At 53.1% G+C, this 13,267-nt stretch overlaps 1 protein-coding gene across 2 annotated transcripts; it reads left to right on the forward strand.

The window, feature by feature from the left end:
- The first annotated feature begins 10,327 nt into the window (after positions 1-10,327).
- Positions 10,328-12,278, forward strand: HELT (helt bHLH transcription factor). 2 transcript variants are annotated; one of them, XM_025386543.1, is made up of 4 exons: positions 10,328-10,436; positions 10,869-10,973; positions 11,225-11,321; positions 11,755-12,278. In XM_025386543.1, exons 1-4 carry the CDS (start codon positions 10,410-10,412, stop codon positions 12,252-12,254), a joined length of 729 nt encoding a protein of 242 aa, XP_025242328.1. In that variant the 5' UTR covers positions 10,328-10,409; the 3' UTR covers positions 12,255-12,278. The 2 variants fall into 2 exon arrangements, with proteins under 2 accessions (XP_025242328.1, XP_025242329.1); XM_025386544.1 differs by having other exon boundaries at positions 11,758-12,278.
- Positions 12,279-13,267: the final 989 nt, after the last annotated feature.

Below are 13,267 nucleotides of genomic sequence, written 5' to 3' on the forward strand. Positions count from 1 at the left end.
CTAACTAACTGCTAATGTCTAATGTCAATGCATAGCCACACATAGCCTCACATTATTGACAAGCCTCTGTATAGCAATGGTATCAAATAAATGCAGGACCTTGGACCAGTGCATCCCAGTGTGCATCAGAATCACCTGAGGGGTTTTCCTTTCTTTCTTTTTTATTTTTTTAAGATACAGATTCCAGGGTCACATCCACAGAGATTCTTTTTAATAGCCTTAGGTCTGTGATGGGCTCTAGAAATGTGTGTTGTCAAAAGGTTTCTGATGTATAAAACGGTATCAGAAATGGGGAGAGCAGACTGAATTTGAGTATTTGATGACTTTTTGGTGATTTGTACCTTTGGGAATGATAAGAAGGACAACAAATCTCCAAGGTCCCCAGACATACTGAGACCATGCTCCCCTGCTCTACTACGCAGCAGCTACACTTGGCCTTTGGAAGGTGAGTGTAAGTCTCTTGGCTGAGAAGTCCCTCCTATGACTTCTAATCTCAGTGGGATTGAAGCGACAGCAAGGCCCAGCACAATGCTGGAAGGGACACTGGTTTTGGAGTCAGATCAGCTTCAACTGGTATCCTGCTCTACCACCTAACAGTTATGGGCCCTTGAATCAAGTGTCCTTGAGTTCCCCAAGCCTCAGTTTTCTTATGTAAAATAAACACATTGCCCATCCCACCATTGTGGGGATTAAATGAGTGAAGAGCAGCTTAGTGCCCAGAGGAGTATCTGCTGCTCTCTGCGCCTGACCATTATCATGATCAGCCTATGAGAAAGAAGAGCAGGATGGCACCACACCACCCCCTGCAGGGCGCCAGTACCCTCGGCTGTCTCGGATCTATTACAACATATTTCGCATTCAGCTCCAGCTGGCATATGACCAGATGGAGTCTTGCTCTGTTGCCCAGGCTGGAGGGCAGCGGCCCGATATGGCTCACTTCAACCTCTGCCTGCCAGGTTCAAGCAATTCTCCTGCCTCAGCCTCCTGAGTAGCTGGGACTACAGGCACGGGCCACCACGTCCGGCTAACTTTGTATTTTTAGTAGAGACGGGATTTCACCATGTCAGTCAGGCTGCTCTTGAACTCTTGACCTCAAGTGATCCGCCTGCCTCGGCCTCCCAAAGTGCTGGGATTACAGGTGTGAGCCACTGCGCCCAGCCAAAAACAGACTTTAATGATGACCTCCGTGTTCAATCCAATGGGTCTTTAGAATCCTATAAGCCCTTTCTGTACCTCTCCTTCCAGATGCTACTGACCATCTCCTCCTCCTTTAAGCCGCCTGCGCCTTTGCTTCTAGGTATCTAGCAGCCTTCTGAGTTCTCCTTCTCTTTCCTTCCCATCCATCTTCCTGGTGGAGGTCCTTCACCTACTCTCCTTGTCCATCAGGGTCCCCCAGGATTCTCTCCTGGGCACCCTGACCTTGTCCTTTGAGCTCTTGCTTTTTGTTTTGTTTTTATTGTTGTAGTTGTTATTGCTGTTGTTTTGAGACAGGATTCCACTATGTTGCCCAGGCTCGAGTGCAGTGGTGCAGTCACAGCTCACTGCAGCCTTGACCTTCCAGGCTCTAGCGATTCTCACAGCGCAGCCTTCAGGTGGCTGGGATCACAGATGCACACCACCACAGCCAGCTAATTCTTAAACTTTTTTTGTAAAGATGGGATCTTGCTATGTTGCCCACACTTGTCTCAAATGCCTGGGCTCAAGCGATCCTCCTGCCTTGGCCTCCCAGAGTGCTGGGATTACAGGCGTGAGCCACCACACCTGGCTCCTTTGAGCTCTTTTTAAGTGATTTCATCCACTGTCATGCTCTGCCAATCCTGCAGCTGACACTGTTATCCCTGACCTTCAGTTTTACATCTCAACTGTCTTCCAGGCATCCATTAATGGGGTGTCCATTTGAACTTTAGAATGAATATGTCCAAAATTAAAGGAATCATTTTCTCCTACTGTCCACATATACATACCCACCCCTTGAAAATGACTTTGTCTTCCTCCTTATTGCCAATATTAATCAACGGAGTCATCACCTAGTCCATTCCCAGACTGGAAAGCCAGCAATCATCTTTCCTATTCTTCTCCCACCATGTTTAATCCTCCCTCCAGTTCTTCTGATTTTATCTCTCCAACATGTTCAGCCCATCCCTAACCCCAATTCAGAACCTCATGGTCTTTACCTGAACCACTGTGGCACAAAGAAGTTAAAATCTTTGGTGCCAAGTCCACCACCCCTCATCTTTGCCCCCTGACCTGACCCTTCATTCACTTTCTACCACACTCTCCCTCACAGTTCTAGTAAGACTGCGTGTGGTTTCCCAAGACCAAAGAGCTCATTCATGCCCCTGTGCCCTTCCTCATGCCAGACCCTGTCCTGAAAGCACCCTTCCCGCCTGTCTTTCTGTGGTACCCTCTTACGCACTGCAGTGGGTCGGATGGTCTCCCGCCTTCCCCCGCTGCAAATATATGTCCACCTGGAACCTGAGAATGTGAGTTGATTTGGGAAAAGGGTCTTTGCAGGTGTGACTAAATTATGGATCTCAAGATTAGATCATCCTGGCTTATCCAGGCAGTATAAATCCAATGGCAAGGGCTGATAGGAAAAGAGAACACGGGCATGCAAAAGGGAGAAGGCGAGTGAGGACGGAGGTGGAATGGGAGTGATGCTGCTGCAAACTGGAGAGCCCCTGGAGCCACCAGAAGCTGGAGGAGACAAGCAGCAAAACCTCCCCTAAAGCCCTCAGAGGAAGCATGGCCATGCCACTGCCTCAGCTTTTGACTTGTGGCCTCCAAAACTGTGATGGGACACATCTGCATTGTTTTCAGTCTCCAGGTTCGTGGTGATTTGTTACAACAGCTCTAGAAAACTAATATTCTAATTCTTCAGGACTCAGCTCATGAAACACCTACTCCAGGAAGCCTTCCCTTGATCTTTCCGTCATCACCCACCTCTTGCCGGCTTATACTAAGTTCCCTTCCTGTGTCTGCCTCACTCCAGAAACTCCCTGAGAGCAGTGACTACATCCTGCCCCCATGGTAATATGGGATCCAGCACTGTTCCAGGATTTAGCAGGCACTCACCCAGATCAACGCATGAGCATCTCAGCCCCTGTGCCCCTCCTGGTCCAGGTGTGATGCCAGGTACCTCACAGACACTGCTGCATTGAGTCATCTCAGCAAGCCTAGGAGGTGGATGCCATCATCACTGCTTTACGGTTGCAGAAACAGACTCAGCAAGTTGCCCGAGACCATTCAGTGAGCAGAGTCAGGATGTATATCCAGATCTCTCCATCCCAGGTCCTGGCCAGCATGAGCACGACATGTTCAAAAGTCCAGTGGCAATTAGAAAAAGAGGAGAAATTTGAGGAGTTCAAATTATGAGCCCCAGAAAACAGATGAAATCTTTCTATGAAATGCTGACTTCACCTCCCCGAGAGCCATAAAAAAATGCCCCTCAACACAGTAAGCCAAAGCTCTGCAGGGCAACGACTGCTGGATGGTTCCTCCAGTTAACACAGTGCAAGAAGTTGTAACTATCAGCCCAAAGGAAAAAGGCAGTGGCCGAGAATAACCAGAGCCCATAATGAACACAATGAATGGCACCTGCAACACGCTTTCTAAGTGATGTTAACATCAAAATATGGAAAGAAACACCTCCAGCTATTCCGCTGCCTCCCTCGAAGTATTCTTTCTCAATCCTTATATTTATGCTCCCTCCGCTTACTGCTTTTACTTTCTAGAGACAGAGTCTCACGGTGCAGTGGTGCAATCATGGCTGATTGCAGCCTCTAATTCCTAGGCTCAACTGATCCCCTCACCTCAGCCTCCTGAGTAGCTAGCACTACAGGTATGCACCACTGCCATGCCTGGCTAATTTTTAAATTTTTTATACAAACAGGATCTCATTATGTGGCCCAGGCTGGTCTCAAGCTCCTGGGCTCAAGCCTTCCTCCTGCCTCAGCCTCCCAAAGAGCTAAGATTACAGGTGCAGGCCACTGCTTGGCCCTGAGTGCCTTTTAAAGTCCAAAAATAGGCCAGATGCGGTGGCTCACATCTGTAATCCCAGCATTTTGGGAGGCCGAGTCGGGTGGATCACCTGAGGTCAGAAGTTTGAGACCAGCCTGGCCAACATGGTGAAACCCCGTCTCTACTAAAAATACAAAAATTAGCTGGGCGTGGTGGTGTGTGCCTGTAATCCCAGCTACTCAGGAGGCTGAGGCAGGAGAATCGCTTAAACCCAGGACCCAGGATTCTGAGGTTGCAGTGAGCCAAGATCATGCCAATGCACTCCAGCCTGGGCAATAATAATAAAACTCTGTCTCAAAAAAAAAGTCCAAAAATAAATTGTAAAATATGACTAAGTGAGAGACTGCCTATAGAATTTGCTCCAAAATTGATGCCAAAATAATTCTTGAAGTCCCCATCCCAGTTTTTCTTCATTCAACAAAACTATATTGAGGCCAGGCAAGATGGTTCAGGACTATAATCCCAGCACTTTGGGAGCCTGAGGTGGGAGGATTGCTTGAGGCCAGGAGTTTGAGATGAGACCCTGTCCATACAAAAAACAAAAAAAATAAAAATAAAAATTAGCCAGCACAGTGGCATGCACTTATAATCCCAGCTACTCAGGAGGCTGAGGCAGGAGGATCGCTTCAGCCCAAGGGTTCAAGGCTACAGTAAGCTATGATCTCACCACTGCACTCCAGCCTGGGCGACAGAGCAAGACCCTGTCTCAAAAACAAAAAAAAAACAACGCAACAACCATTTTGAGCATCTCCTACTTGCAAAGTCTAGAGAGACATGCAAGAAATAAACTGTTGCATACAGGAGTAGGCAGAAGTCCTGGAAATATCCTCTGGAGTGTTTGAACAAGGAGTGCTGCAAAACCCATCTTGTGCATAGGAAGATTTTTCGTCTGTGCAGTTAATTCATGCCAGTTAGGTCAACCTGAAAGTTCCTTCACCTTTGCTCCCCACTGTCCTTCTGGGGTGGCCATTCCCACCTGGGATTTGCTCATCAGGTAGCCAGGGTGCCTTCCAGCTTCAGCTGCAGCAGTGCTTCTCAAACTCTGCAATGCACACCCCAACTGGGAGTGTCGTTCAAATGCAGGTTCTGATTCAGTGAGGTCAGGGGAGAGGCCTATGATTCTGCATTTTTAACGAGCTCCTGGGTGGTGAGATTCTGCTGTTCTGAGGACCACATTTCCAGTAGCAAAGAATCAGAGCACTTAGTTTTTACTTAAAACAAACCCAACTTCTGGAGGCATGAGATTCTAGTGGAGTGTGTGTAACGCTCCCAATGCTTCTTCCAAAGGCTGGAGAAGGTGAAAGCACTTGAATCATTTGATAGGTTGTGGTGTTGATGAGCGACTGTGGTCGCTGCTGCTACCTTCACTGCCAGGTACTAAACCTAAAAAGAGCACTGGAAAGCAAAGAACTAAGCTGCTTCAGAGACAAGAACAGAGGGGCTAGAAATGAAAGCCCTGGGAAATCACCTCGCATTGGATACATGTTTCTCATGTCTCTGGGTTCCTTTCAGGCCTGGGCTTCAGATAGCAGCAGACACCTTCAGTGTGTGTCTTCGTGGTTAGAGAGATCGAAATGCTCCCCAGGAGCCCTCTCACTGCCACCTGACTGCACCAACAAGCATCTCCTGGCAGGTTCTTCCTGGTGGCATCGCTGTTGGGTTGAGAATACTACTGGTGACCAGAGTGCAGAGGAATTAGAGGTGCTAAGCGAGGAAAGTCCAGAGAAGCTGCCAGCCCAACAGGATAGCCAGTGCCACCCACGGCTGCTGCGACAGACATTGGGAGCGACTGTTGTGTGGAGACTGCTCTCCTGGGACCATCAGTATGAATACTTTTTCCTTCTTCAAGCGCACATTTGTAATAGGCAGGACCAAGTCCCTTTCTGCTTGGAATTGCCAGCTTGGACTCACTGTGGGTGCTCACCATGTGCCATTACCACGGGACTCATGAAAGGTAGAAAAAGGGATAATGGGGGCATAGACACAGCCGATGCCTCCTGGCAATGGATGCCTCCTGGGAATGATCTCACACACACACACACACACACACACACACACACACACACACACACGCTATGTGCAGCAGGTGTCCCACAGAACGGCTGCCAGCCCTAATCACAGGAATCTGACCAGTCCTCCTTCACAGTGACAGGAGGAAGCCAGCCTTCCTCCTCAGCCCTGGAGGAGTTCACACAGAGAATCAACAAATGCTAAATGGGAGACTTCAGGCAGCCGCTGGCACCTGCCATTAGGCATCCCAGTCTCCTCGTGGTACCCCAGGGCCCTTGAGCGTGAAGTGGGGTGCTGGAGCCATGCTCCTGTGGGCCCTTCCAGAGGGAGCAGCCTGAGATCCTGCTTACTTCATAACAGAGCCCGGGAGTTGGGCTCCCTCCAGGCCTCATCTTCCCAGCACCTCAGAAGTCAGTAGGGCCAGCCATGCTGGTGTTCTCCTGCTCTCAGCCAGGGCTCCTCACATTTGATGAAATCTCCAGTACTGTTAATGTGTCTAGAAAGTCAACTTGTGTATTGCAGGCAGGGGTGGAGGGAGGGATTTGAAATTACCCAGAACTCTTTGTCTTAGTGCAATTTGTCTAAAGTTACTGTATTATTTTCTTTCCATCCATCCACTTCCCCCAAGCCCACAAATCTTCAGTTTCTAAAAATTGGAAGGAAACACAAAAGAAACCATCTTTCAGTGTTTGCAATCTACATGTCAAACCTATGGGGCCAAATAACTAATATTAAAAATAATGATAACGATAATCACAGTTGGCTTGTGATTGCTGTATTCTCCAGTAGAGGTCTTTAGATGTCAGGAGGCTAAACTCAGAGTAACATTTAGTAAGCACTGTCTAATTTCCAGGCAGTCTTGCTTCCTAGCTTTCTTTTGATTTTGATGCTAATATTTGCATCTCAGGATGCTGAGAGGGTCCTGTGATTAGAGCCCCTTTCAGCCTCACACACACTGGGAGTACACAGCTGGCCAGTAGCACTATGTGATGTCACCTGGGTGCCCAAAGGCCCCCATTCATTTGCCTGATTTAGGTCAATTTAACAAACTTCAGGAGGAATTACTGTGACTTTTTCAGGGGGGCTAGAGATTTCTCCGGGATGAGGGCAAAAAAAATGAAATGAGTGGAAAAATCATCTAACAGTGCAAACTCCACACTACCCTATAAAACACAGAAGAGCCACCGCAGAAGAGATTTGCAGGCAAAATAAAACCCTAACTGCACCATCCAGTCTTCTTTTAGGTGCCTCGTCTGTATTTACCTATTCCACTGGAGTGACCAGCCGGTAACATAGTAGACACAATATTTCCATTTTACAGATGAGGAAACTGAGGGACAGTAGATTCAGGAGATGCCTCAAGTCTCACCCAGTTGGTGGGCGGTGGGGCTGGGATCTGAACAGGCTGGCTGGCTCCAGCAAACCTCGGCTCTTCCCTACTCTGCTCTTATTTCGTGCGGAAACTAGGTCAGGATCAGGGAACTCCTGATCACCCCCTGAGGAGGAGCAAAGAGAAGACAGCTGTGAGGCGCCCCACTCTGGGGCAGCGTGTGTGACCCAGACCCGGGCCGAGAAGGGAGAAAGGAAGTATTTCCTTCCCTATCCTGAAGCGGGGGGCGTTCCAGGTTCCGCAGGTAGTGCTGCAGCAGCAGAAGGACCGGGCGAGGCTGCGCACCTGCGCCCAGGTCTCCAGTCACCCGCCTTCCCTTGCCTCCTCACCTGCACGCGGGTACTTTTGGCCCTGGGCAAGCCTTGAGCCCAGCGCCGAGACCAAACCCGGGAAATTAAACTGTGCATGGAATGAAATGTGGCCGGTGGAAGGTGCCTGCAGCTGGCGGTTAACACCGGCAGTAAGAGGATCAACGCCCGGGCCGCTGGCTTAAAAATGGGGGTGGGAGTGCGAAGTGTGCGCGCTCCCTTTTACCCGTTCACGTTAGTTAATTTGGATGATAAGAGTTCGTGTTTAATCCCTTTGTGTGCGAGTGAATATCCTGAAATTGACAACCCCTGAGAGGGCACTCTCCGCTGGCAGAGTAACCTGGGAGGGTGTGGATTGTGTCCAATCTGGCGTGAAGCAGAAAACAAACGTCGTGAGGAGACTGGAGGCAGGATCAAGAGGGACACCCTAGGGGTGCGAGGTGCAGACCGCGCCCTCACACCTCCCAGGCCGAAGCAGGTGGGCCGATGGCTTCCCGGAGGCCTGGCACCCCAGGCCTGGCTCTGCGCCCTGAGGCTTCCAGGTCCCACCAACGAGAGGAGAGCCGCCTACCCACCTCTGCCAAGGTCTAACGACCCCATTGGGGGCGCTGGGCCCTGCCATTGCCCTGCAGAGTAGAGAGAATATAGGCAGGGTCGGGGGCAGGCAGAAAAGAAGATGTGAGAAGCGGTCTCAGCTGTTCCCAGATGGAGAAGATTAGAGAGGTGAGAGTTCGGTGGCTCTAGAAAGGGCCATAAAACAAAAATCATCTGCAGGAAAGCTCACCCCACACCCACACCCCGCAAGCTCAGAGCCCCCAGAGTATGGGATCCGAGGCAGCAATTGTGAGCGAGGCCAGTCCTGGGGGAGGAGGCCTCTGGCCGCGGGGCCAGGCTGCCCGCAGAGGCGCAGGCGTCCAAGAGAGTTCCCAGCCGCCGCCGCCCCCCTCCTTCCCCTTGGGCCCGTCCAGCAAATTTCCTCCCTCGTTTCTGTTCGTGCCTTCCCTCCCTCCTCCTCCCCCGATATTTTCGCTTTCTAAAACCATAAAAAAGAGATCAACTTCCCAAACTTCACGGGGCCCTTTTCTGTGACAAATATTGATGCCCAAAGTGTCTGCGCTCTCCCGCCCCCAAACGTTAAGAAAAGACGGCCGCGAAAGGGAGACATAAAAAGTTAACAATGCTGTGAAAATATGTTTGCAGAAAATAGACAATCGTTGGATTAAACGTATTCAAGTATGAAATAATGCCTTTTTGTGTCAAAACTTGGGCGATGGGCGGGTACAAAAGTTCCCTGTGGCAGCTACTTGCTCCCTTTGTGAGCCGTGCGCTTTGGCGTCTCCACTTGGGCGCATTACTCAGAGCCCTCTAAGCGCGATTGTTTCTCCCTTTCTAATGACATTTACCGGATCAAAACATGCTGTTAATTCGATCAGAAGGCTTCACCCTCCCTGACAAAGCCACAATAATTTCTCCTGAAGTTTGTTAAATTGACCAAAATTAGGCAAATGAATAGGGGTCTGTAGGCGCCCCCTCTCGCAGGTGACGTCGCATAATGCTCGCCTGGGCCAGCTGCATTCCCCCTTTTCTTCTCGGCCCACTCTTCTCCGTGTTGCCCCCCAATCCTCCCACCCGCCCCTTCACACACAAACACACACGGACGCCCGCCAGTCTCTCCTCCCCCACCCTCTGGCATTATTAAAATTTAACCCAATGAAACTATTCATACTTTTCAATGGACATTTTCGTATAGGATAATAGGCTACAAATTGAGCCTCTTCCCCCTGCGAAGAGGGAGCCGGAGGGGGGGGGGGAGAAAAGAAAGCCAGCGACGTGGTCAGGGGGTAGGGGGGAGCGTCGCGTGCCAAACAGCGGCGGGAGGGGCGAGGCGAGGCGAGGCGGGAGCCTCGTGTGCCAGCCGCAGCCCCACACCTGCCGGGATGTCCGGACAAATAAAGCGGTGTAAACAAAAAGGGGGGAGAAGGACGTGTCAGCAAGTCGTGTGAGAAAAGCCTGGGAACAAACGGGGCGCCTCCGTCTCCAAGAGCTCTCCCTTGAACCCGGCGGAACAGCCTATTAAAGGCTTACTTAATTACTTTAATGACTCTGGACAGGCTTTAAAACGCACTCGGCGCTGGGACGGCGGGCTTGCTGGGATTTGTAAACAGGCGATCGTGTGAGACTCAGCGGTGGGACTAAAAGAGGCGACACTGTTTTGTGAGGGTCCTCGCCCCCCGGTGCCCGCGGCCACTGCGCCCCTGCGCTCCGCGCCCGCGACTGCTACAGGCGCTCGCTCGCCCGCCGGCCCGTTTACCGCCTCCTTTTCCCGCCGGGGCTGTTGCCATGCAAATGTTATTCCCGGGCCGATCACGTGTCCTTTGAAGGGCCACGTGGATTAACAAAGCTGATCTGCCCCCAGCTCGCCCCCCTCGGCTGCTAAATTTTTTTTCTGAACTTCTTTAAAACTGATCTTGAATGCATACATCCTCCAAACGCAGCTCCCCTAATCCTATGGAATAATTCAACTCGTGAATGCACTTGGAGCCCTAGATGGCCGCTTTATAAGGCAACCCTCGGAGCTGGGAGGCTGCAGTCTACCTGGGACACTCGAGGAGGCACACGAGGCGGAAAAGTGGACGGGTGCCCCGCGCCACCGCCTCTCCCGAGGGCGCGTACTAACCAGGATGTCAGACAAGCTCAAGGAACGCAAAGTGAGTCGGCTGAGCCCAAATGGCACTTGCGCCCTGGTGGTGGAGGCGTCTGACTCAGCCACCCGCCACTTGTGTGGACCGATGGCAGGGAAGTGCCTACACGGGACTTTGAGTGTGGAGGAATCTCGAGTGGTTTGGGAAGGGGGTGGGATACAGAGAGGAGGGTGCTGAACCAGGGAGACGTCCGTGCCCAGAGGCTGGTGGCCACCTCCCCAAAGGCCTGGGTAGGGTGGCTGGAAAGGGAGCGCGCCAGCGCGGTCGTGAGAGGGCAGAGCTCAAACGGCCCGAGCGTGGCGGGCCAGGAGTCCCTTCCTAGGGCCAATCTGAGCAGTGTGCGCGGCTGGAGAGGCGGTTAGCACGCAGCTGCTATAGCCGCGCCCTTGACGACTTCCCGGGCAAAGCCATCCTAAACGTACAACCCTCTGTTCGCAGAGAACCCCCGTTTCGCATAAAGTGATAGAAAAGCGGAGGAGGGACAGGATCAATCGCTGCTTGAATGAGCTGGGCAAGACGGTGCCCATGGCCCTGGCGAAGCAGGTAACGTTGGCGGCCCGGAGCCGGGTGCCAGGCTTTGGGAGGCCTCTGCGGCCACTCTGCGGAGACGCCCGAGCCTGCAGACACAGAGGGCCTCGCTTGCGGGCCCCTCTCAGGGAGCCTGAGCACAGGGCGAGCCTCAGGAGGCTCTGGCGCAGATCCGCTGCCGCGCCCGCTGGCTGGTCCTCTCCAGAGCCACAGTGCCCGTCCAGCAGGCGCCGGGCCGCTGCGAGGGGCCCTTCCTCCTTTTGCAGAGTTCCGGGAAGCTGGAGAAGGCGGAGATCCTCGAGATGACCGTTCAGTACCTGAGAGCACTGCACTCCGCTGATTTTCCCCGGGGAAGGGAAAAAGGTGAGCACGGGTTAGGGAATGGGACGCCTGGGTCAGGCGCCTGCGCCACCCAGAGACCCTGGGGATGGGAGGGGAGTCACTGAGCGTTCCCGAGAGCTCTACTGGAGCTCCACTCTCCCGGAGGGCAGGGGTCTTGCGAAGGCGCCTCTCCCGGCCCGGCGACAGCAAGGCGGCGAGGGAGAACTGGTTTCCAGAGAGGCTGGTTCCATCGCCTCCTCCCGGGTGGGGTGGGTGGGTGGGGTCAGGCTCTCAGGGAAAGGGGGCGTTTGCGCGTTCCTTGCCAGTCTCTAAGACTGCGCAGAGGAGAGGGCGGGCCTCAAATGGGAACTTTGGCCAGAAAATGTGGTGGGAGGTGCCCTGCACCCGCTCTGGGCTCCTGTGGCAAAGGGGCGCTCAGGGTGTGTCCGTCCTGTGGGCTTTCTCGTTCCTCCAGCAGAACTTCTAGCGGAGTTTGCCAACTACTTCCACTATGGCTACCACGAGTGCATGAAGAACCTGGTGCATTACCTCACCACGGTGGAGCGGATGGAGACCAAGGACACCAAGTACGCGCGCATCCTTGCCTTCTTGCAGTCCAAGGCCCGCCTGGGCGCGGAGCCCGCCTTTCCGCCGCTAGGTTCGCTCCCGGAGCCGGATTTTTCCTACCAGCTGCACCCTGCGGGGCCAGAGTTCGCTGGCCACAGCCCGGGCGAGGCCGCTGTGTTCCCGCAGGGCTCTGGGGCTGGGCCTTTCCCCTGGCCGCCTGGCGCGGCCCGCAGCCCCGCACTGCCCTACCTGCCCAGCGCGTCAGTCCAGCTCGCGAGCCCAGCGCAGCAGCACAGCCCCTTCCTGACGCCGGTGCAGGGCCTGGACCGGCATTACCTCAACCTGATCGGCCACGCGCACCCCAACGCCCTTAACCTGCACACGCCCCAGCACCCCCCGGTACTCTGACGCCCACCAGATTTCTCTGCGCTTTGGGCGCTGCTTAGGAGAAATGCTGTATATATTGTACACATGTTGTGTAAATATTGTACCCCCAAAAAAACTGGGCATGGGGAGGCAAAGAGCGAACGCGTCTTCTGAAGGATCTCCCCCTGGTAATAAACGTTTTCTGATAAAGACCCAAAGAGAGGGATTTATTTATTATCTTCTGCTCATCCCCAACCCATCCCCTCCGCGGTGCCAAGGGCGCAAGGCTGACAGGGCTCAAGGTAACAGCCCTCAGTAATTTGGTGAGGCGCCCGCTGCGGAGTCTGAGGGAGGCGGACGTCAAATGCAGGTTCAGACAGATATTCTAGGCGTCGCTGAAGGGCGGGATTCGCGGCTCCCTGCACCTGCCCAGCGCGCATCTTGAGCATTAGCCTCAGAGAAACAGGGGAGGCGAAGAACACTGCCCTTGGCTCTCAAGAAAGTGCAAATTGAAGGACCTGCCCCAAACTGACTTAGGCGGACTGTTGCCAGCTGCGACCCGGCGCGCTTCCTACCCGGAGGCAAGTGCCCGACGCGCGCACCGCACGCCTGCGGGTCTGGAATGCGGCGAAACCCGGGCCAAAGCCGGGGCGCGTGGCTGAGTTTACAGTCTTAAAAAACCTCTAAAAAAATACCGGAACCAAGTACAGTTCTGAGTTGAGGATTGGAAGCATCACTGCTGACAACTACTCAGCGCCAGAGGCTTCCAAGAAGCTGGTGTTGCCTTTTGCGCACAGAGCAGGCCAGCTTCGGAGGCGCTGGGCGTCTAGGCGAGAGATCCACACAGGCCGGGTTGGGAGACGCCCCTTCCCCACCCCGTAGAGGATTGTTCCCTACTCGCCATCCTCCACCTTTCGGCCACTGGTGCAGGATGGAGACCCTGGGCTCTCCGTTTAAGTTCTCAGGCTTGGAGAGAAAAGTCCTCCTTATCCTTTCCCCAGTGTGATTTTTTTTTTTTTTTTTTTTTTAAACTCGCTCCACCCCGAACGTGGTGA

This window comes from Theropithecus gelada, chromosome 5, assembly GCF_003255815.1.
Source record: "Theropithecus gelada isolate Dixy chromosome 5, Tgel_1.0, whole genome shotgun sequence".
Taxonomy (NCBI): Eukaryota; Metazoa; Chordata; class Mammalia; order Primates; family Cercopithecidae; genus Theropithecus; species Theropithecus gelada.